Here is a 22,985-nt window from a genome sequence, read left to right on the forward strand (position 1 = left end):
GCGAAAGTGTTCCAATCAGAGAGTGCGTCGCTTGCTCTCACAGGCGAGCGTAAAAACAGCTGACGCCATTTAACGAAGCTGATGCTCGGTAAAAATTCAAATAATTGCAACAGTTATGCACATCGAGCGAAGCGAAGCAGACGAATCGTTAGACTCACGCAGCTGAATTAACGATAACTTCCCATTAAACGAAACGATTTCTCGAACGATGCAAATGAAATAATCATATAAATAAATCGCTTGATTGAGCTTAAGCGTTTGTTTATACGGCGAACAATAAAAAGATCTAATACAAGTGTAAATCGAAATCGAAGAACATTAATCACGCTCCAATATCAAGGTCGGCGGCATTATGTGAAAGTTTATTTTTATCGAAATACTGTGAATAGCTTTCTTTTTGTGATTATCAGTTGTTTTTGTACAAAATAGATAACACGGCATTGTTGTGTTTTGTTCTTGCAAGTAGCGGAAGAAGAGTAGTTAGCTTATAAATAAACCGGTCTCATTGCTGCACACACTTAAACTTGTTTCAACTTGTCGAAGGACAAATGCAAAAAGCTTGAAACGAACTGTGATTTATGATACCAACAGAGAGAGGGAGAGCGAGCGCAGATCAAACTTCTCGGTTGAGTTTTTGTCTTAATGCGTTTTACTTTTTTTGACATTACGTGATCCATAATGTTGTAGAAGCTGAGAATATGTAGTTTTAATGAGTTTTGGGACACTGTGATACACACTCAAAAGCAATTGCTGAAATTACAGTCATAAAGTCGCACACATAAAAACAATACAGCAAGAGAGGGTGCAATATTTGTCTTGAAAGTTTGTAGCACGGTGTAAAGTGTCTAAGCGTCACACTTTTATTTGTTTTGCTGCTGTCATTCTCAGTCGGTCTGTATATCTGTCTGCCAAAAACACAAAAAAAAAAAGAATTTATTTGAAATTTAAATTTGCTCTGCACATATTTTCATTAATAATTTTACGTGGACTGATAAGAGTAATAATTATTATATAAGTAGTGTGAGTGAAACAGCAATAGGTTTCTTTTAACATGACACACTTCACTTAACGCAACGACGTTCTTGTCGTTCAGCTTCATACTTAAGGGCAAACCAGCAGAAACCAGTAGAGGGAGGGAAAGAGAAAATCATATATCGATTTAAGCAGCGGTAAATCAATCCACAAAAATGCCAATAATAAATAAAGCTCTTATTTAATTTGTGATATCTTTGCAGTCTGACACAAAGCTGTATGATTCGCAGCAAAGGAGCAAGACGTTCAATTGACACAAAGCTGCATGCTACGCAAGTGCAGCGCACAAGACCAAAAGGAAGAAGACACTAAATTGACTGAGACAAAGCTGCGTGCTACGCAATTGCAGCGCACAAGACCGAAAGGAAGAAGACACTAAATTGACTGACACAAAGCTGCGCGCACAAGCAAGAAGACAGTGACACAAATCAAAACAAAAACACAAATAAACAAACCCACATAGCAATGTTGCGCAATACGCCTTTCGCCGGCACGCCCACCTACAAATTGCTACTGGGCTTTGGCCTCTGCTCACTGGGCAGTGCAATGTTGTATGCGTACTTTAAGTCGCGCAATGATGATAAAGATGAAAATGACAGCAACAACAAACGGCGATTAACAAATGGTGGGCAGCAACAACAACAACAACAGCAGCAACAGAAACAAAAGGAAATCTGCCAGAAAATCGTTGTGGACAACGACCATGTGCCATTGATAATTGGACGCGGCGGCGCCAACATTAAGCTAATTGAGGAGAAAACGGGCGCAAAGATAAGATTACGGTAATGCTGACAATAGCTTAGTCGAACCACAAATACTCTAACAATCTCTGCCATTACAGTGACAAGGACACTACACAAAAGTTCTGCGACATCAGCGGTCAACCGGATTCCGTGAAAGCGGCACGCGTCATGCTCATCAGGGAGATTGAGCGTGCGCCCATTGTGAAAGTGGAGCTGCTGGTGCCACAACGCTTGGCCAACAAGATCAACGGACGAGGAGGTGAAATACTGCAAGACATTAGTCGCACTTCGTTGGCCAAGATCAACATCGATCCGAATGGCCGCAATGGCAAGGCAAAGGTCACAATTGTGGGCAACCAGAAGCAAGTGAACATTGCACGCAAACTGCTTGACGATCAGATCGAAGAGGATGAACAACTGCGTTTGGCTGTCGACGAGGTGGAACAACGTCGCGAACCTCGTCGATCGCCCACCAGCCTCAGTATCACCTCCTCGATGTACTCGTCACAAACGTCGCTCAGCTCGCAGCCGCCACGCGACAAATTGATGGCCGCCCGTGGTGATGACAAGCCGATGGAAGTATACGTTTCGGCGGTGGCATCACCCACCAAGTTCTGGGTGCAGCTGGTTGGGCCCCAGTCGAAGAAACTGGATGACATGGTGCAGGAAATGACCAGCTATTACAGTAGCGCAGAGAATCGCGCCAAGCATCAACTGACTACGCCGTACATAGGACAAATTGTGGCCGCCGTCTTTAAGTTCGACGAGAAATGGTATCGTGCCGAGATTGTGGACATCATGCCCAATCAGTACAATCCTAAGGAACAGGTGATTGATCTGTACTTTGTGGATTATGGAGACAGCGAGTATATATCGCCTGCCGATATCTGCGAACTGCGCACCGATTTCCTCACACTCAGGTGCGTTTTATGAGATTTGTATTTATGATTATGCCCCGTTGACTTTACATTTAAACGTAATATCTTTATTGAAATTATTACCGATTTGTCCCTTTAAGCTCAATTGTAATTATGCATATTTTTTTCAATAATGCATTATTTATTTTTTAGATTCCAAGCAGTTGAATGCTTCTTGGCTAACGTCAAGTCCACCATTACAGACGAGCCAAACACCTGGCAAAAGACATCCATCTCCAAGTTTGAGGAACTCACTGAGGGCAAGTCTTGAAATACCCCAAATTAACCTTTAAAATCTAATTATTTGCTTTTATAGTTGCACACTGGCGCAAACTGATTGCACGCGTGGTTACCTACAAGGAACGCCCGAAGATCAGTCAAAGCAAAGCTGTCAATGCCGCCACCAGGGACGGTACTCCACTTCCCGGCGTTGAGCTCTTCGATCCCACCGAGGGAATTGAACTGAATATTGCGGATCTGTTGATCACACAGGGCTTTGCACTGCCCCTGGATGATGCATATCCTGTGCGGTCACGCTCAAGCACACCCTCGAATCAAAGTGATTCCACCATCGAGGAGTTGTGTGCCACAAATACGCCATTGACACCCCATTCACCCATGTCCATGTCGATTATCAACGATGTGGAGGGCGCAGAGGATTCACATTTCGCGGATCAGCTGCAGCATCTGCAGCACAAACTTAATGGCAACGATTTAGCCAGCATTGATCCAATCAAACTAACCACAACGGCGGATGATTTGCAGAACAGCAATGTCTCGAGTAACTAAAAAAGAATTGAAATCATTTGTTCATCCACTTGTTTCACACTCATTTGTTAATCTTAAATGCGGCAGCTCAGCACTCTTGACATACATACATGTATGTATTTATATATATATGTACATAATGCATATAAAAGCGTAGTCTGTAAGCAATTTACTATTTACTGTTTAGGAATTTTGCAATTGTTTAATTTATCTCTAATTGCAAATTGGCTGTTTGTGGACATATCCATTGTGTGCCCTTCAACTTGAACAATTAATATATACATATATATATTGTAACTTTATTTCTTATTCCTTTTATTGTTTACTTAAAAGATATGCCATGTTACTTAAGCCGAGTTCAACTCCATGTTGATGAATGTTTCTCTCTGCTTTATTTGTTAGCTCGAAAATACAAGAAAAACACACACACTTATTAGCTATTGCAGTCTCATTTTGTCTTGGGGAATTCCACAGAATATGAATCAAGGAACTCTTTTTTTTTTAGATGAGTATGTCGTTGGTAGTGTTGATGGCTATGGGAGGCAAGTATATTGCACGTATTTGGCTGCGTAGACGTGCTATTTCCATATCATCGCGTTCCATTTCGCGAATTAGCTGCGAGAACTGCACGAGACCCTCGCGATTTCCAGGGAAGCCATGCAACTTGATCACCTCCAACTGCAGCTGCATGACCAAGGGGAAAACATGCTGCATCATTAAAATCATCTCTTTGCCAGCTGATGCTTTAGCCTCGGATAGTTTCTTGGAGTTATCGGGCTGATTCACCGTACGTATGATATCCATTAGTATTTGCTTAGCGCTTTCATTATTAAAACTCGACAAATAGGACATGTCCAACAAGTTAATTACTAATAAACAAAACAGCACCACAAAAATCTTTCTATCTACTACACACAAACGCACCCCCACACAGTCACTTAAGCAATGCCAATCACAAGGAATTGAAGCATTCACAGCGATAAGTAAAGAGCAGTGTTGCACACTGTCTGTTAACAGCTGATAGGATTGTACAATCAGATAAATGTTAAGTGTACTTTACATAAACAAAAAAATATGTTTTTTAGAATTAACTTACATAAGTTTTTAAGTCAACGACCGCAATCATGCAATAATTCTTGTATTTTTCGAGCCTCTATCGGCTGTTATTTACTAGTCTGTGCTAACCGTTTTTCCATTTGACTTTCTACAAATTTGCAATTGTGTAACGAAAATCTGATCAGTTTGATGACAACACAAATAATACGAAATAACATTTTCTAACAACGTCTACATTTATAAAAGACACCAAATAAAAAGTGTTTTTAAGAGGCGCTCATATACGGACAATTTAAATGTAGAGTAACCAGATTACCCATATTGGGATTTCCCTATTATTCCATACTCATCAATTTCTGAATGGTCACACCCTAACACAGCTTTTAAAATAGAAGCAGATTTCTGAAAGCTAATTTTAAACAGAATAGACTGAATTTATACATATGGAAATAGTTTAATAATAATGCATTTAAAATATTTTACTGCACAACAGATGTTTATGTACCTCTGACCAGTGTTAGAACATTCGCACACCACTCTATTCAATCGTGGCTTATGATTCAGTGTAGCGAACGCGACGCTTCCCAACACTAGACGGAAAATGTCACGTCGAAGAAACAGAAAAGACACAAAAAGAATACAATTATAAAGTCATCACAATAATGTGCAAGTTTCTTAAAACGCTGTAGTAATAAAACGAAAAATATGCAAATTGGGCATTTAGTCTGTGCAAACTAATTAAATTCGAGAAAATTGTCAACGTAAATTGTAAAGTTTTGAGTGCAAAAAAAAATAATAGATTGATATAAACAACAAAAACAACGAAAGACGACGCAGTATTTTGGGTGTTGCATCTGCAAAGAGAGAAGTGGGAAAAGTGCAAAACGAGAACGAACACTCATAAGAAATAAAAAGCAGCAACACAGCAGTGTAATAATAAAACACAAAGTAACAACACACGCACACACACACTCGCAGATACACACACTCATACAGGAACATCACTGCGAGAGTTGTGTGAGAAAGAGGAGGCAGGTGGCAAAGGCAGCAATTGTGCCACACGTACAAAATTCTACAAAAAATAAAAATAATCTAAGAAAAAGAGCATTATAAACAAAATGAATCGCAGTGACGGCTTGGTTAGGCGCGCTGTCAAGCCTCGCGAGAACGGTGCGGAGGGCGGTGGCGGTGGCCTAAATGCAAATACGCCGGATGACAATCAGGACACGCTCGACAGCAACAAGGATCAAGAGGATAACATCGATGATGGCGACTCGAAAGAGACACGACTCACGCTCATGGAGGAAGTGTTGCTGCTGGGCCTCAAGGATAAAGAGGTTCGTATTGTCTCTGTGATAACGATAACTTTTTATCAGCTGTCAGCAGAGTTGCCAGCTAAAACAGCTATCGTTTTATCTTTAATTATTCGTATGGAACGCATGTACATGAATTCCACGTTGTATGTGTGTGTATTGGCACTCTTCGCACTTGCACAATGTACACAGAAACATACAAGCAAAGCTTAAACATTTAATAAGGAGCTTCCGTTATTGTTAGAGAGAGATGACCTGAGATCTCCAACTATCGCTCGCTCATTCGCCTTGGGCAAGCATCAAATGGCCCAACAGTGCTTAACCCTAATGTTGTCGTTGTTGCTGCTGCTAGTCATTGAAGTGCATTGACGTTGAGTCGCAGCCAACGCCACCGCCAACTTTGGCTTCAGCTTCACCTTTTGCTGCTGTGCTTGTGCAATAAACCTTAAACTTACTCATCATTACAACGCCTTTGGCCAATAGAGAACGAGATTATCATTTGTTGCTACCATAAATTCATGCTTTTGTCTTCTTCTTCACCTTGGCTGAATTTGAGCTTATCGCACTTTGTGGGTGTCTGAACACATTTAATGTTGCTTTTGTTGTGGTCAAGTGTATGAAACACTTTCATTTTTAAGTGGGGCGCACTTTAAAAACAAGCTACTCAACTTCTGATTAGTATTTCGGCTACCCAATGAAAGCTTTCTTTCTGAAAGATCAACGGCACCAAAAGCTTTTTGAAGTTGCGACTCCTGCTAAAAATAAAGGGCAGAACAAAAGCTAAGTTTACATAGAAACAAGTTTTGGGAGCACTTTGCGACGCTTTTTGCTTGCCAAGTGGCTGCTTAATTTACATAATATTGAAATACTCGTCAATCTCGCGCATGTTTGGGACACAAACTGGCGATTGCGATGGCTCTTCTCCATATGCCACATCTACGTGCCCGTATTGGGACTGCAATAGTATAATACTTTTTTCCGTCTTCTTCTTCTACTGCTGCTGCTGTATTGTGTGCTTTATCACTTGCAAGAGTATGAGTGTGTACATATTTGTTTTTATTTTTTGCCCGCAGTCTCGCGACTGCTCCAAAACATTCCGCACTCCCCCTTGCTAAGTACATTTGCCTTGTAAAGTTTAACGTGTCGTTTTTCTATTTTATTTTCGCTACGATCATTCTTCATATTGGGCTGCTTCAAATGTTCATTCTTGAGTCTTCCATTCATTTTTATCAAACGACATATTTCTCATTTAGCTAATTGTTTTGAGGAAGTTGTTCCTCTCTCCGTTGTTCTGCTTATCGTCCATAACGTCATTAACTATATTGTTTTTTATTCTCGAAAAGAAACCAAAAAAGAAAAGCGAAATGATAAGAAACAAGCAATTTTGTCAACGTAGCGTGATTCATTCGGTATTTCCAATAGGATTATCGATGATTTTACTTTATATACTCGCAGTTATATAAAGTTATCATTTTATGGATCTAGTTACATTAGCTCAAGTTATCTACAGTCTTTAGACGTCATCGCGTAACGATATTCTTTTTAGCTTAAGCAAATTCAACTGTTCAAACTTTGAACAGTTGCCTGCGTCAGGTGTGAAGAATTGAACAATTCTTCGTTGTCTAGTTAAATATACCAGCTTTTAAGCTTTTCAACTAAAAGTCCATAATTTCAACATACACTGGGTAAACTATCCACGGTTTGTTGATATTCTTTTATATCTTACTTTAAAAAAGAATAAGCAATTAGTCGTGTAACGATCTTGATGTTTCATAAGCCGAAGCTTGATAAAAAATGGAACACAATATGGAAATTCTTTTCGCTTATATTTTTCTGTTAATATTTCATATGCTATTACTCATTATAAAATAATCATGTAGATTAATTTATCCTAATGTATAACCAACTGATATGAGTTAAAAGTAGAAAGTGTTAAAGGGGATTTTTTGTTTATTTTAGTCGCCGTTTCGATTCGCATGTAATTATAACGATTCAGTTACATTTATTCAAATTTGTGGCATGCTATATTCCTTTTTCTATAACTTTGTTATTATCATCAGGGATTAAACTACGTATTTTTGATTTCAGTTAAATTAAACGTGTTTAAAAATACTGGCGCAATAACTAATAAAATGTATTTAATTGAGAAAAGTAAATTAGAAAATCATTATATTATATATTCGTCGTAATATGAATATCATTCTAAGAAAATAATCTTGTTTTATTTAGTTTTTTAAATTATACACATGAGTTTCAGTAGAAATTATGAAGAGTTCATTTATTGAATATAATTTTCATAATATTCTCGTTTCTTCGCAGGGATACACATCTTTCTGGAATGACTGCATATCAAGTGGCTTGCGAGGTTGCATCCTCATCGAGTTGGGACTGCGAGGACGTGTGATGATCGAGAAGTCGGGCATGCGACGACGTGGCTTGTGCACAAGGTGAGTGAGAACACATCGCAAGTAAATTCTAATAGAACAATATTTATTAATTATAAAAATGCAATTGTAGAAAACTGATATTGAAATCGGATCAGCAGACCGGAGATGTGCTGTTGGATGAAGCGTTGAAACACATTAAGGAAACAGATCCCCCAGAGACGGTGCAAAGTTGGATCGAATATCTCAGCGGTACTAACTACCAGACAACCCTTCAAATATGATATTAATGCATCACACACATCCATCTATTATTATAGGTGAAACTTGGAACCCATTGAAATTGCGCTACCAGCTGAAAAATGTGCGCGAACGTCTGGCCAAGAATCTGGTGGAGAAGGGTGTGCTCACAACGGAAAAGCAAAATTTTCTGCTCTTCGACATGACGACACATCCGCTCAACAACAATGTGGTCAAGTGCCGTCTGGTTAAGAAGGTAGTGAAGCAACATTTGGAATAATCTTATAAATAACTTATCATTTTGTATTTTAGATTCAGGATTCGGTGCTTTCCAAGTGGGTGAACGATCCGCAGCGCATGGACAAGCGTATGCTGGCGCTGATATTTTTGGCGCATGCCAGTGATGTCATCGAGAATGCCTTTGCGCCGCTCAACGACGATGACTACGAGGTGGCCATGAAGCGAGTGCGGGAGCTGCTCGATCTCGACTTTGAAACGGAGGCGGCCAAGCCGAATGCGAATGAAATACTTTGGGCTGTGTTTATGGCGTTTACGAAATAGATGATCATCATACCTACACCCTCTCCTTTCCCCCTATATGCCGGCTAGCAGCACATACCACACACACACACACACACATACACACAATCTAAGATCCATACACACACACATAGTAAACTTTGGCTGCTTGTTTTAAGAAAACAAATGCGGGCAGTTTCGCAAACTCCCTTCAGTTCAACTTTGAAAAATGACAGTGTGTTGTATAGAGGCACCATTATCAGGAGGACCGGGAGATATATATGGCTCTTCATATGCATATATATTTTATATATATCTCTATATACATATGCGATAATTAAAAAACGCCGAGGCCTGATGTCAAGCAAAAGCTAAATCATTCGTTCTAATTCGTTCTTTTTATTTTACTTCAAATTCGATTCGCAATTTATTTTAAATAAACGAAATGTTAGAAAATAGTTCAATTTACAAAAAAATATACACAATAAATGCCGTATTATTCCATTAATTGTGTTCTACGTAATTTACAGCAATTTCGGCATGCGAATAAAACAATAAATCAAAATTAAATTCGATTCGATTTGTGAATGTTTAAACAATCTAAATTAAATACCAACAATAAAAATCAATGTTAAATTAAGTGCAAAACGAACGCAAAAACGGATAACTATATTAAATATTTTGAACTGCGACAGGTCTTTTTTGTAATTATATAAACTAAACATTATTTATAAGAGCAAAACAGCTAAAAAAAAAAAAAAAAAAAAAAACAAAAAATTAATGAACTTTGATACATCCACAACAATGTTTATAAATCTGTTACACAAAACACTTAAAATGTTGAATCTGTTGATCTGTAATCAAGTATCTTGTGTGCAGTGCCGTTTGCTCAGCTCATGTTCCAACTTTCGATTCAATTCTGCGTTTGTGATTTGCTTAAATAATTATAATAAACAAGGAAATATACACACACACACTCATACACACAGTGACAGATAGATAGAGCAAGAGAGGGGGCATCTTAGGCAATGTTTATTTAATTGTTATAAATTTCGGGAACATTGAAAAAACGAAGAAAATTTTTCTAAACGTAAAACAAAAAACAAATTAAATAAAATAAAAACAGAAAATGAAAACAATCTACAAATTTATGTAAATGTAAAATGTGCACGTCAAATAATAATAATTCTAGATATTTAAAGGCCTAATAAATACAATACAATATATATATACAAATACCTTATATACAACTGTGTTCCAATTGATTTTTAATTGACAAACTTCATGTGTAGTAATTATGACTATGCTGTCAAGTCGGGTTCGAAAATATAAATCCTTTATCCAAATATTTTTATCTATTAAATCTTTTTATTTCTAATACCGACAAAGACTCCAAATTCTACAAGACTTTCGCGGTATTATTATTAGACTCATTTGAAATAGTTTTGAAATATATAAAAAATGTATAACTTTAAATGGAAAAATCGTATTCTGAATTTTTATTTCGGAAAGCAAAACAATATACATTTCGTTTCTTTCGAAAATCCAATTAGTTGCCTATTATTGAACATTTTGAATACAAAAAAACGATGCTGTTTAATTTTTTAATAAAGTTTTTTATTATTTATAATAATTAAATGATTTTGCACATGGGAGTAGTGAGGGGAGAGGGAATTGCATATACCAAATACAGTAAACATAACTCTCACAGGAAACACAAATAGTTAAGGTTACACAGGAGTAAAGTTAAGCCACAAAACTAACTTATAGTTCATGCAAATATCATTTTGTCTTGATTTTTTTTTTTTTTCGTTTTCACTTTTATTATAATGATGGAATCTTTTGCTACATATCGTAAATGGGGATTGCTACAGATAAATATAGAACTTTCGACACCTTTTACAGGGTTTACAAACTTCAATGCCTCAGGCCTAATTCACTTTCGTTTTTAACTAAGGGGAATTTTTTAATTGCATTAAAAATATGTGGGAAATTTGAAGCCAAAAAGTGTGATGGAAACAAAATTGATATTGGTCTAATTGCAGTTGCTCGTTTAACAAATGTTTTCGCAGCGCAGAAATACACACAGCACACAAAGAAGAACAACAAATACACATATACTACAATATAGAGTTTGATGATGATATCATATCGGTCAATCGAGTACTCTCAAGATTGATAGATAAAAACTAAAGAAAAAACATGCAAAATATGAAAAGTTTAATAAAAATAATGGAAGATTTGTAACGCTCGAAATGAAGTCGCAGCTATTATAAGTATGTATCTTTATAGATGTATATATATGTGTATATAATTAATTGAAGTGCTCTCTCTCCTCTCAGCTCTATCGCTCTGCACACACACAAACACACTATCTCCTTCTCTGTCTATCTTTTTCTCTGTTTTATGCTAAGAACTATGCTCATCTAAACCGCCGGCTGTTCAGCGAGAGGCGACGCATGCGTGCCCGATTCTGAGAGTAGCTCCTGGACCAGCGCTCCTCAGTGGCAGCGGCTGCTGATGTGTTTGCCGGCAGTTTGTACGTGTAGCCTACGTGCTAACTTAACAGATCCTTGATCTCCTTGTGCATGTGGCACAAGAAGTCCACATAGCTAGCCGAGCCGTCTGTGCCACGATCCTCGATCAGGAAATGACGGAATACGCTCTCCAGCTTATCGTTCTGCCTCACACAGGTAATCTGCGAAACAGTAAAATTAGTAATCAGAAATTATACAGTTCTCATCAAATCCCAAAAGCTTACCCTCATGTAGCGCGTACGCTCCTCCATAATCTGATCAATGATATCGGTAACGCGACGCGCCAACGGAGTATCGCCAGTGATGGCAAATCGCTCGGCATTAACCTGCTGCGTGCACTGGACACCAAACAGTGCCTGCACCACACTCTGCGACAGCGCTTGTCCCAGCCAGATGAACAAGTGCACACCGTTCTCTAATATGTAGGCACCATCCTCGGTTATCTTTTCGTGGGTGCAACGCACTGGCGTTGGTAACGACGTGTCGTCGGGCTCCACATTGTGGATGGGAATGAAGCGTGGATACAGATAGTTGACAGACATATTCAGATCCATGGCCAATACAAATTGAATGACATACGACCGATCATCCAATGTCATATCGGAGCCGCCAGAGATGGCATCGTTTTTCAGCAAACAAGACGCGTAGAGAGGCAACAGTTTGAGGCACTCGGGGAGAATCAGTTGACCCGCTGATGTGGGCGATGTGCAATGCTTGCGATAGCAGGCCAAAATCTGTGCCGAACGCTGTATCAGATTGTCCTTGACCTGTTTGGGTGTGTGCTCCATCAGTTTGAAGCACGCCTGCTTGGCAAAGAACAGCATTATGGCGTCCAGATCGCAGCTCTTGAACACATCCGCAATGGTGACTGTGACGCGCAGTGCCAGATTCAAAATACGCAATCTGCGCTGTCCGCTGCACGAGGTATACAACAGAGCAACCTGTATATAGACATTTTCCTCTGGCGGCAGCTTGTCGTCATGCTTAATCTCAATGCTGATCGATTTGGTGGCATCTAAAGTATAAAGAATGCAATTAGCATCATTTGAGAAACGACACACTTCATTTATAACTTACCAATGCTGGCCAACTCCACGTCCGTGGTGTTTGTCATGAAGAAGTGGCCATAGAACTCAGTGGGTCGAACGCCCGCCGAGGTGCGCACTCGCATCACTGCATCGAAAGCAATGGGACGCGACACGTTCTTAATGATATCCTCGATCAGTCGCTTGCCATCAAGCTCTGCCTGGAAGTAGGTGTACTTGAAGACCTCGCCACCAGTTAGACGCGACACTTGGCCAATGGTTGCAATATCAATGTACGCGTTATTGAACAGAAACAGATCCACCGAGCAACCATGCTGCACACACTCCTGTCCCAGCGTATTGTAGGCCGTCGTCTGTGGCGTCAGCACCGTCTTTTCCTTGTCCGTGCCCAGCAATTTGCGATCATCGCGATTCTTCAGTTTGCCCGGCGCTTCGGCAATTGGCAGCGTTGAATTGAAGACCAACAGTTTGCCCGAAGTATTCGATGCCTTGAGCGCTTCGAGACCCGCCTGTATGGCCGGATAGAGTATGGTTTCTGTCTCCTTGGTGTCCACAAACATGCGTGGTATTTCCTCCATGAGTGCATCGATCACTGCTGCAGATTCCTCAGGATGGCAAAGGAAACCATCCAGCAGCGGCATAAACATCTCTTGCACATCGCCCACAACCATCATTTGAGGCTGGGCCAAGCTGCTCTTAATGTTGTAGAAATGCACGGTGCTGTTGTAGGTGATGAAACCGACGCGCACCTTTGATTTATCCTGTCCCTGATCCACCGGCAAATGCTTGAGTATATTCTTGATCTGTGAGCACAGCAAATGCACCAAACCCGATTTGATTGTATTATACGAGACGTCAATGACGAAAATAAACGCTGGCACCTCGGGAGGCACATTGTTCTACAAAGTAAATCATCAAATTAAAAGAGGGTTCTGTATAGATATGCTTAAATTCACTTACGCGACAGTAATCCTTCGTGGCCAGAAATTCGTAGGTGCCCAGCAGCAGCTCTGGACGCTCCAGCTTGTCCACACGCTGTCCGGTGTGATCCAAATGCTGATAGTAGTCGGGATGAACTTCAAACAAAATTAAAAATATGTAGAAAGTTATTAAAATATTAAATTATAAAAGAAATACATTTTTTAAGCGAATATTTAAATGTAAAAAATAAACACTTGAATGGTTATTAAAATAGGAAAAAATAAAATAAAACAAGAATTTTGTATCGACTAAAATTTGAAACCTACAATAGAATGTAATCGGAGGGTACAAGATAATTCTTGATGGAATATCTAAGTTATATGCATAAAAATTCTATATGAATACCAAAATTTTCAAGCAACCTATAATTTATGAACCTATTCGAAGAGTAATTCAAATTCCATATGCAACAAGGGCTATAATTTAATTCTAATTATAGAGTACTTTCAACTTTGAAACTTACCCTCCGTAGTCACCTTGCACATAAGGCACTGGAATCGTCGACCTGCGTCCACAAACTGCATGTTGGGCGACATGTAAGCCTTGCAGCGATTGCAACGAATGGGACCGATGTCACCAAAGTTGACAATCGGTGGCTCCATTTCACCCTGAGCGACAGCAGCAAACGGCGAAATGTTGAGGGTCAGCGGTAGCGCTGTTGTCTTCAGCAAATCACCCGTATTGGGTATGCAGTAGAGCGAAGAGCGCATGAAGCGTGGCGACGAGTTGCCTTGATCGTGAACCACAAACTTGGTGGTAACGAGCGGAGGCAAAAGTCCCGGCTGATTGGTGACAAATGGACCGCCTGCATTTGTTTGATTCTCGATCATCACTTGAATGGGATTCGGCATCTGATCGGGATCTAAACGACGCTGCGCTGGCGCTTGTTGATAGCCACCAGGCATGGGAGGTTGCTGCAAAGCAGAGTAAAATAAAAATGAGTAAATGTTGGATGTTGTTTTAATATTAGTTGCTTACATTGTAGCCAGGACGGCCGGCACCGGGTTGGCCGGGATAGCTGCCCGGTTGTGGTGGATAGCCGGGCATGGGCTGCTGTCCTGGCTGCGGCGGATAGCCCGGTATGGGCTGTTGTCCATAACCAGGCACAAAGCCTTGAGCTTGCGGTGGTGCAGCGCCAAATTGTGACGGCGCTGGAGGCATACCAGGCTGTGGTGGCATGCCGGGTTGTGGTGGCATGCCGGGCTGTGGTGGCAGACCAGACATACCTGGCTGTGGTGGCATTCCCGGATGAGGCGGCATGCCAGGCTGAGGCTGCATGCCTGGTAATGGAGGCAGACCAGGCTGCGGCGGTTGATGAGGCAGACCAGGCTGCGGAGGTTGATGAGGCATTCCTGGTTGAGGTGGCATGCCGGGTAATGGAGGCAGACCAGGCTGCAGGGGTTGATGAGGCTGTGGCGGCATGCCAGGTTGATGGGGCATGCCAGGTTGAGGCGGTAGACCAGGCTGTGCCGGTTGATGTGGCATGCCAGGCTGTGGTGGCAAACCAGGTTGCGTGAACGGAGTTGGGGCTCCGCTTACGGGCGGCTGCGGAGGTCTGCCAAAAGCTGCCGGAGCTGGAGGTTGTGCGCCACCTGCTGGACGTGGCAGCTGGTGGTCAGGAGTCGCTGACTTTGGTGGCGGCATATGCGGCAAACCAGCCAAATTGGCGCTGTTTAATGTCATCTGGGACATGCCACCGGGCACGCTCTGTGGCTGTAATCCGGGAGTTGCTGCTGCGGATGTGGGCGGATACAACGCAGCTGGCGGCGCAGCTGATACGGGTGGAGCCTGTGCTGGTGGAGGAGCAGCAGCTGGAGCAGGCGAGGGTGCCGTGGTTGAGCCGTTTGCATAAGCTGCCGCATAGGCATTGTTGTTGTTGTAGTTTGGCTGCGACGTTGGCGGCGGCTGCGCAGCGTTCGCATTGAATTGATTAAATGCAGCCGGCGGCGGAGGTCCTGCAACAGCAGCAGTTGCTGATCCAAGAGGCAGCGGCGGTTGCGCAGGCTTCAGGGGATTGCCACTCACACTTAAGCCGCTCATCGACGTGGCCAACTAAACAAATATACAGACAGAAAGAGATGGAAATATAGTGTACATGCTAAATCAATTCAATTATGTGTGCGTTCTTATCAGAAACATACATAACGAGTTGTCAGTTGACCTCTTTCTTATGCATAGAAAACAAAAACAAAACAATTATCAATGCTTTGGAGTTATGAATAAGATTTAGAGCGCAGCAGCTGATTAATGACACATAGAATGAGAAACTCGATCGGGGAATTGCATTCCGTTTCCGTTGCCAAGCAGCTATATTATCCGCAGATCAATTACAATTGGACTCTCAAAGCTCTCTCGCAGGCTCAACAAATTAAGCTTTTATGTGCTCTCTCACTCACCTGCTGATAGTTGCCATTCACATAGGGCTGCTGTTGAGCGGACGTCACTGGAGCTCCATATTGTTGTTGTGGCAGCGACGTCGGCGGCTGCTGCTGTGGTGGCTGAAGCGGCGGCTGCTGCTGTTGTGGTGGCCAAGCTTGCTGCGGTGGCTGTGCATATTGTGGTTGTGGCTGCGGCTGGAATTGTTGCGTGGGCGGTGGGCCATACATATTCGGATTCATCGCTTTTGTGTTTTGTAATTTGCTTTCTCTCTCAAATTGAGCACATAAAACAACAAACGTAGCAACAACTTTCACACAACACACTCGAGATTTTGTTAGCTCAAAGTTCGGGGTTCGCCGTTTACCGTTCCCGTGTTCCCCTTGTTGCAACAAATACGAAACGATTGGCTAGCTGCACTTGTGCAATACTATTCGCTAAATGCAGTTAATTACACAAATACCAAACGCAAAACGAAAACGAACTTCCACGTCAGTCCGCTAATTCGATTTTTTTCTGCTGCTTATTTTTTTTGTTGCTTTGCCACGTAAAGTTGTCGCATATAGCGTAACCGTAGCTGCACTCCTCAAAACATACTAATTTACGACAATAAATACCGCAATATACGCACCAAGTTGATAGTTGAAGCTTTTATGAACCAAATACTTTAACTATGGTCACACAGCTTTCTTGACAAAACTGTTGTTTAAAATCAAATTTCAAAACATTTAGAAATTTAGATTGAGTTGAAGCTAAACTAAAAATGTATCTTAACTATTTAAATTGACAAACAACTCAATGCAGTTACATATATTAAAACAATTTATTAATACGATTATTTAAAAGAAAAGTTCACTAGTATGAAATTTATTATCAATATATCGATATTCTATCGAGCCCTACAGCTGAATTAACATTAACGTACACTGTTAAGCAGCGCACAGTATTAACAGCGCGCGCTTTTGATTTGAAGTTTTAGTTTGGAAACGACGCGTCATGCAGCGAATCAAAAGATTCACTTAGATACTGAAATCGCGTTATCCTGTCAGCTTTACACTTTTCCTTCTCGAAACGCACTACCGACTGCATTCCCTCGAAAAATCGCAGACCCGTATGTCGCTCAATTTCCCCGATATCACACAAATGATGCTGCAGTTCGCAGCTGCTGCTCGTCGTGGTGTTCTTATTATCAATGATATAGCCCTCCATATACGGCGAACTATCCGGTATCTTGGGATCTATAATCAATATCTTGAAGTAGTGCGATGGCATTGGCAACGGTATCCAGTCGACAATTTGATATTCCAGCGACCAATTCTCTCCCGGCCGTCGAGTGGGCAAATACATTGGACCGGTGTAGGCATACACCGAATCATATTTCTCCGTCATTCGGGTGACGTGTTGTTCCAATTTGCGCCAGATCTCACGTTGAAAGGCCTTGCAATGCCGTGTACCTCCACAGCTCAGCACAAAGACATCATTGTAGCGCAGATGCAATGAATCCCCCTCGGCATCGTCTGTGGTTAATCGGCGAAAGTTTCCCCTCAAATGCTCGCAAATCCATTTGGGAGCATTGGTACGCAGGTCCTGCGATACAATGTAATCCTTGTGCACATACAGATTCTCGTTGCTGGGCAATCCATATTTTATTAAATCCAAGAGATCAGGTGTATATACTGGTGGCTTCCTATCGAAAAGCAGCGAGCTAATGCTGTCGTACAGCGAGAATATTAGACAATTTCGAATTTTATCCGAAACACATGTGGATCGCTTCCAAAGTCGTGCCTCATGATCGGTTCTAAATGTCGATAACTAAACATGGTAATTTTACTTATTAAACTATAGAATATATCTTTGCACGATGAGTACTTACAATAGGATATAGCTTTTGGCGCTGGTGGAAAATATTAGGATCGCTTCGGATCATGCCGAAGAGTTGACGTATCGACATCTCCTGTTGATAGTAGGCACCACAAACAAATCCCATAAAACCCGCCATCGCATAATAAAGACATTGCTGTGCATTCTCGTCTATTAAAGCCATTTGGTATTCATAAAACATCAATCTTAAAATAATGCAAATATATTGTCTGCTATTTATATAGTTTGAATCAAAATTCCGCCTATTAACTTGTAATTTTGTCTTCAAAAGAATTTTCGCTCTTGACAAATTTCCTATAAATTAGAGATTATTAATGACATCGCCTACTTTTGGAAGCTGTTTTATAAATATATTATAGCTTATTTAAATTAAATTTATAAACTTTAAATTATCACTAAAGTATAATGCACTGAAGCATGTTATCTATAATGCTATTTGGCTTTTTAATATTCAAGTTTAGTTTCATAATATTTAGACAATATACTTTTATTAAAATTTTTCTATAGAAAAAAAATATAGTGTTAAGTTCAGTAAACTTACAATTCTTTTTATTTACAACGTAGAATTCTAGGCAAAATCACGAAAGACTTGTGATTTACTGGGATAATTGCTGCCAAAGAGCATGCTCCTACGCAAACCATCAAAGAACTTGAGTCCTGCATAATGTTCGATCTCTCGGATGTCGCAGAGAAAAGCGCGCAATGTGAGTTTCTCCGGAATCGAAGCATTGGGGAGCACATAGGCCTCCATGTAGGGTTTCCCCAAAGGCAGACGCGACTCAATTGTGATGACTTTAAAGAAATGCGTGGGCACAGCAACCATATTGGAGCCAATCATCTGATACTCCAGGCTCCACTTGCTTGAGTTCTGCGTCGGTCGTGGCTTGTACAGTGGTCCAGTGCAAACGTAAACGGAGCCATAGCGCTGCGTTAATTGACGCACATAGTTCTCCAACTTGTTCCAGGCACCGCTATTGAAGCCCTGATGTATTTGAGGTGCAATGTTTGTCAGAAAGAAAGTCTCATTGCAATGCAATTGCTGACTTCGATGATTGCCCGCTGCCGCCAGATGGCCTCGATCGAAACCCGAATGCCGATAGTCGGCGAGCGAGGCGCGAAAAGTCGATGGAACACTTAGATCTGGCTGATAGGAGGCGCTGGCGCGGCTGACACCAGGCACGCCCTCTAGTGTCGATTGCTGCAAATGCTCGCAGACCCAATGGGCAATGCGATTGCGACGATCGTAAGAGAGCACAAAGTCGCTATAGATGCGCACATCGTCCAGCCCTGGAAAGCCATACTTCATGATCCGTCGCACATGATGCACTTGCTCATTTTGCGTTGCAAAGAACGAGAACTGCAGTAGAAATTAAATACTATATAATACAAAATATGGTAAGTTATGTTGCTTTATCTTACTGCATCGAATATTTGGGGACTGATGTAGTAGGCGTATGCATCTTGTTGCACCAATTGGCGCAACTGACGCGTTGCATGCCAGTGTTGAAAGTAAATGCCTGCCACAAAGCAGCCTAGAAGAGAGACCGCCCATCCCAGAGTCAAGCGCAGCCAAGGGCGGCTCATAAAGTTGACAAATACGATAAACTGTAATTTTAATCGAAAAATTTTTAGTGAACATCTCGCACAATGCTTACTGGGTGGGATACAAGCAACGAACACTAGGTGGCGCTGGGGGTAGTTTCTTGTATTGCTGTTGTATGTAATTGAGTGATCCAAATTTATTCAATTTGAGTAAATGGTTAATCGGAATTTCAACTAATAAAGGATACAATACCTTGATGTTTTTTAAGATATTAAAATCAACAATTTAATCAGGTGAATTATCAACCTAATGTATATATATATTTATAAATCCAAGCAACTTGAAAGTTGTTACATTAATAGCATGGCTCATTGGATAACTGATACTTTTGTTAACTTAATATTAATTATACAATTTACTTATTGTTAAAATACACAGATTGTACATAAAAGTAAGAATAAAAAATTAAAATAATTTCATTATTAAATTATATGAATTACATTTTCAGATTACATTCAAGAGGAAGATGTTGACACCATTAAATATCATAAGAAATAACACACAACAACTTAAATAATTGTCGAATTTATATTTGTCACTAACTTCGAGGCATTTACGAACGTTAAATAATACTAAGCTAGCGATAATAGTACGCGCAAAAAAAAAACAATCCGCAGATCAAATAAAAATACTTAGGCGACAAACTGATCACATATCACATATCTCAGATTAATCGGTGATAGTTGCCAGGGCTGGCTCATGACCCTGGTTGGTCACTTGCGTGTTGACAAAGTTGCGATCGAGACCCTCAAAGAATTTGAGACCAGTTGCATTCTCGATATCACGGACATCGCTGAGCAGTGATCGCAGCTCGGTGTTATCGCTTATCGATGAATTGGGCACCACATAAGCCTCGGCATAAGGCGTGCTATGTAACTCCTTCGGATCGACAATGACGATCTTGAAGAAATGCGTGGGCACTGCAATGATGGCGTTATCTTCCGGTTGAAATTCCAAATACCAATTGTTGCTCTTCAATTCGCGCGGCAAGTAAATGGAACCGGTGTACACAAAAACATCGCCATAATTCTGTGACATCTCATGAATGTAGAGCAGTAATTTCTCCCAAACGCGTGCATTGAAGCCACGATTCAAGAATGGTTTAATATTCGCCATGAAGAAGACACGCGCCGCCTCCGAGTGTTGAAATGACACATCCGCCATGTGATTCAAAGGTCGAGGTCGTACCGAGAGGCCGTAACGGGAGGATTGCGATAGGGGATTATTTGTATAGCTTGTGGGTTCGACACGTTCGCACATCCATTGTATCGCGGAGTTGCGACGATCGAATGATGTCACAAAATTGTACGTCTCATTCAAGCTAATCTCATTCATGCTAGGAAATCCATACTTCATTATTCCGCCCATGCGGTGGGATTCCGATTCATCGCAATCCTCCTCGAAAAACTCATTGCCAAATTGCACATAGAATATATCCAGCTGCAAAAGAAGGATTGCTATTGAATATGTCGTATGATGAAGCCTAGACGACCTCTCGAGTATTTTCCCCAAATTTTGTGGCTAACCCCAGAGATCGAAGTGTTTATATGAGCGGACAGACAGGCAGACAGACTGGCTTTAAGGACATTTGCTTACCAACGCATACAGCTTACGCCTGATAAAATAGGCGTGTGGATTGCGCTGTTCCAACCTCTTGATGTTGCGTATCACATGCTGATGTTGATAATAAGCACCTAAAGCAAAAAAAGTTCCAGCTGTGGCTGCGACAATCGCTAATTTACCACTCAGGGGCATATCCATGTCCACATTTCCAATAGAGGTCACTCTGTAATTTTCCAATTAACTTACAAAAATTTCTATATTTTAATTTATAAAGTATTTAAATTTGAATGAGGTTTGTTTTGTTTTGAGAACTGTGGCAAAGAAATCTTGTAAATAAACAAGAATTGAAATTAATCATAAAGAGCTTTTGATTACACTACTCTTACTGAAATTATATTGCAATGCTTTAGAATGTTTTAAAAATTGTTTTATCATTACATTTTTATGAAATATAATTACAAGTTTGTTTTCTCTGTTCTTTCAACTTTTAATCACTATATATTCAAAATGATGGATTAATTTTGTAAGCTGCTTGCTAACAGGTTCAGGCTCATCCAGAATTTATGTATATATTTATAAGTCCTCTTTTTTAATTACGAATGTTTTTTTTTTGGCAGTTTCTGTAACTTATTCTTTATTGCTGTTGATCTTTCAGATTTTCATAACTTACTTCTTAAATTCATTGTAAGCTTTCAGTCATCTTCAGAAGCTTTCACAGAGCTTACAGTGATTAAACATCATAAAGTCATGCTATTGTTTACATTAATTGAGTCAGTTGCTGGCAACGCGAAACACAAAACGAAAACGTTATCGCTTTTAGCCATTTTGAAAGTTTTCGTGTCTTGTGGCAAGTTCCTCGCTTCTTGCTGCGAGAATCTAGTGCCAAACACTTGCCAACTGCATTAAGTCAATAGGAAAAGTTGCAGTCATCGCTTCCTTTACCCTCCTTTCCCTTCAGCTCTCTGCTCCCTACAAAACTGACCCGACACAAGTTTATAATAAGCAGCGAACTAGTCCAATGGCTGACTAAACCAAAAAGCGGCGTTAAGATTTATTCGACGAAGCTCGTCGCACTTTGTTATGCTTAAAAATGTTAGTTGCGGATTTACAGTTTTCCGCTTTTCAAGTCAAAACTTTTGTGCCCATTGGGTATAGCGAGTTTCCATGAAAGTTCAGCCATTGACAACCACACAAAGCAGTCCAATTTCGAATTTTCTGGCCAGTTACAATCCGCTTGTGAGCACACTAAAAACATATCGATAGTGGATTTTGTAATCATTAGTTTATACATCAACAAACACAATTTTTGCAGTTTAAAGTTTTGATTGCCAAAATTCTGTAAGTATGAGGTATTGTTAAATTAGCGATAAAATTATTAATATTTTTAAATGTTTATTTAATTAAATCGAAAATATAATACAAAATAGGTGGAAAAGTAAAAAAATAAATGAAAAACAAAGATATTACTTTTAAATTTGTTTTAATTATATTTAGAACTTTAATTTATAGTTACATAATATTAGATTTAAAACTTTTCTGAAACACTGCCTAGAAGACATACAAAATTAATCGATAGTAAATTACACTAGAACTTTATTAGGTAGTTTTATAAAGGAATACATTTATTTCAATGTCTGGAACTTTTCGTAAAATTTCCCTTCATTCTTCCGTCAGTGTGAACTTTGCTTCTCTTTCAAATTTATCGTTAGTTAATATTATATTTAAAACTTTTCTGAAATACTGCTTAGAAGACTTACAAAATTAATCGAAAGTAAATTAAAATACAACTTTATTAGGTACTTTTTTAAGGTATATGTTTTGTACAATGTCTGGAACTGTTCGAAAAATGTCCTTCATTCTTTCGTCAGTGTGAATTTTGATTCTCATTCCCTTTCCCATTCATCGCTACTATCGATAGTTTTTTTAGTTAGAAAATTCGTTTTAAAACTTTTTCCCTTTCGTCATCTAGCACTTTTGTCGACATCTGTTCAAAATTTGTCGAGACTTTCTGTTTGAAAAATAAATT

General features: G+C 40.1%; 7 protein-coding genes across 8 annotated transcripts; 2 read left to right on the forward strand and 5 right to left on the reverse strand.

Moving 5' to 3' along the window:
- The first annotated feature begins 142 nt into the window (after nt 1–142).
- Nucleotides 143–3,762, forward strand: LOC117566077 (tudor and KH domain-containing protein homolog). Of its 2 annotated transcripts, none has more exons than XM_034245557.2 (5): nt 143–340; nt 1,236–1,814; nt 1,874–2,695; nt 2,846–2,952; nt 3,009–3,762. In XM_034245557.2, the coding sequence occupies exons 2-5, from the start codon at nt 1,498–1,500 to the stop codon at nt 3,479–3,481; spliced, it is 1,719 nt and encodes a 572-aa protein (XP_034101448.1). In that variant the 5' UTR covers nt 143–340; nt 1,236–1,497; the 3' UTR covers nt 3,482–3,762. The 2 variants fall into 2 exon arrangements, with proteins under 2 accessions (XP_034101448.1, XP_034101447.1); XM_034245556.2 differs by lacking the exon at nt 143–340 and adding an exon at nt 886–1,169.
- Nucleotides 3,763–3,926: 164 nt separating this feature from the next.
- LOC117566080 (protein C10) lies at nt 3,927–4,410 on the reverse strand. Its single transcript, XM_034245560.2, has one exon. It carries the CDS (start codon nt 4,310–4,312, stop codon nt 3,962–3,964), a length of 351 nt encoding a protein of 116 aa, XP_034101451.1. The 5' UTR covers nt 4,313–4,410; the 3' UTR covers nt 3,927–3,961.
- A 691-nt stretch (nt 4,411–5,101) lies between these two features.
- Nucleotides 5,102–9,480, forward strand: LOC117566079 (Golgi phosphoprotein 3 homolog sauron). Its single transcript, XM_034245559.2, has 5 exons — nt 5,102–5,853; nt 8,149–8,276; nt 8,347–8,465; nt 8,534–8,709; nt 8,766–9,480. The coding sequence occupies exons 1-5, from the start codon at nt 5,635–5,637 to the stop codon at nt 9,012–9,014; spliced, it is 891 nt and encodes a 296-aa protein (XP_034101450.1). The 5' UTR covers nt 5,102–5,634; the 3' UTR covers nt 9,015–9,480.
- A 1,087-nt stretch (nt 9,481–10,567) lies between these two features.
- Nucleotides 10,568–16,600, reverse strand: LOC117563745 (protein transport protein Sec24C). Its single transcript, XM_034242225.2, has 7 exons — nt 15,933–16,600; nt 14,515–15,588; nt 14,000–14,450; nt 13,516–13,631; nt 12,587–13,454; nt 11,734–12,524; nt 10,568–11,670 (listed from the first exon to the last, which is right to left on the reverse strand). Exons 1-7 carry the CDS (start codon nt 16,152–16,154, stop codon nt 11,530–11,532), a joined length of 3,663 nt encoding a protein of 1,220 aa, XP_034098116.2. The 5' UTR covers nt 16,155–16,600; the 3' UTR covers nt 10,568–11,529.
- Nucleotides 16,601–16,721: 121 nt separating this feature from the next.
- LOC117565406 (endonuclease G, mitochondrial) lies at nt 16,722–17,974 on the reverse strand. Its single transcript, XM_034244489.2, has 2 exons — nt 17,786–17,974; nt 16,722–17,724 (listed from the first exon to the last, which is right to left on the reverse strand). Exons 1-2 carry the CDS (start codon nt 17,972–17,974, stop codon nt 16,888–16,890), a joined length of 1,026 nt encoding a protein of 341 aa, XP_034100380.1. The 3' UTR covers nt 16,722–16,887.
- A 4-nt stretch (nt 17,975–17,978) lies between these two features.
- LOC117565407 (endonuclease G, mitochondrial) lies at nt 17,979–19,436 on the reverse strand. Its single transcript, XM_034244492.2, has 3 exons — nt 19,213–19,436; nt 18,335–19,150; nt 17,979–18,087 (listed from the first exon to the last, which is right to left on the reverse strand). The coding sequence occupies exons 1-2, from the start codon at nt 19,375–19,377 to the stop codon at nt 18,362–18,364; spliced, it is 954 nt and encodes a 317-aa protein (XP_034100383.1). The 5' UTR covers nt 19,378–19,436; the 3' UTR covers nt 17,979–18,087; nt 18,335–18,361.
- A 469-nt stretch (nt 19,437–19,905) lies between these two features.
- Nucleotides 19,906–21,287, reverse strand: LOC117564148 (uncharacterized). The gene is made up of 2 exons (XM_034242812.2): nt 20,993–21,287; nt 19,906–20,836 (listed from the first exon to the last, which is right to left on the reverse strand). The coding sequence occupies exons 1-2, from the start codon at nt 21,155–21,157 to the stop codon at nt 20,066–20,068; spliced, it is 936 nt and encodes a 311-aa protein (XP_034098703.1). The 5' UTR covers nt 21,158–21,287; the 3' UTR covers nt 19,906–20,065.
- Between the last annotated feature and the right edge of the window lie 1,698 nt (nt 21,288–22,985).

The sequence above is a fragment of the Drosophila albomicans genome, chromosome 2L (assembly GCF_009650485.2).
Source record: "Drosophila albomicans strain 15112-1751.03 chromosome 2L, ASM965048v2, whole genome shotgun sequence".
Classification (NCBI taxonomy): Eukaryota; Metazoa; Arthropoda; class Insecta; order Diptera; family Drosophilidae; genus Drosophila; species Drosophila albomicans.

Coding starts and splice junctions, on each gene's coding strand:
- LOC117566077 (XM_034245557.2), top strand. CDS start 1,498: ATGTTGCGCAATACGCCTTTCGCCGGCACGCCCACCTACAAATTGCTA. Junction 1,815..1,873: donor GGCGCAAAGATAAGATTACG/GTAATGCTGACA, acceptor CTGCCATTACAG/TGACAAGGACACTACACAAA. Junction 2,696..2,845: donor ACCGATTTCCTCACACTCAG/GTGCGTTTTATG, acceptor TTTATTTTTTAG/ATTCCAAGCAGTTGAATGCT.
- LOC117566080 (XM_034245560.2), bottom strand. CDS start 4,312: ATGTCCTATTTGTCGAGTTTTAATAATGAAAGCGCTAAGCAAATACTA.
- LOC117566079 (XM_034245559.2), top strand. CDS start 5,635: ATGAATCGCAGTGACGGCTTGGTTAGGCGCGCTGTCAAGCCTCGCGAG. Junction 5,854..8,148: donor TGGGCCTCAAGGATAAAGAG/GTTCGTATTGTC, acceptor GTTTCTTCGCAG/GGATACACATCTTTCTGGAA. Junction 8,277..8,346: donor CGACGTGGCTTGTGCACAAG/GTGAGTGAGAAC, acceptor ATGCAATTGTAG/AAAACTGATATTGAAATCGG.
- LOC117563745 (XM_034242225.2), bottom strand. CDS start 16,154: ATGAATCCGAATATGTATGGCCCACCGCCCACGCAACAATTCCAGCCG. Junction 14,451..14,514: donor CCGGCCGTCCTGGCTACAAT/GTAAGCAACTAA, acceptor TCTGCTTTGCAG/CAACCTCCCATGCCTGGTGG. Junction 12,525..12,586: donor CGTGGAGTTGGCCAGCATTG/GTAAGTTATAAA, acceptor TTTATACTTTAG/ATGCCACCAAATCGATCAGC.
- LOC117565406 (XM_034244489.2), bottom strand. CDS start 17,974: ATGTTTTATGAATACCAAATGGCTTTAATAGACGAGAATGCACAGCAA. Junction 17,725..17,785: donor GCCAAAAGCTATATCCTATT/GTAAGTACTCAT, acceptor TACCATGTTTAG/TTATCGACATTTAGAACCGA.
- LOC117565407 (XM_034244492.2), bottom strand. CDS start 19,377: ATGAGCCGCCCTTGGCTGCGCTTGACTCTGGGATGGGCGGTCTCTCTT. Junction 19,151..19,212: donor GTCCCCAAATATTCGATGCA/GTAAGATAAAGC, acceptor TTTCTACTGCAG/TTCTCGTTCTTTGCAACGCA.
- LOC117564148 (XM_034242812.2), bottom strand. CDS start 21,157: ATGGATATGCCCCTGAGTGGTAAATTAGCGATTGTCGCAGCCACAGCT. Junction 20,837..20,992: donor GGCGTAAGCTGTATGCGTTG/GTAAGCAAATGT, acceptor CTTCTTTTGCAG/CTGGATATATTCTATGTGCA.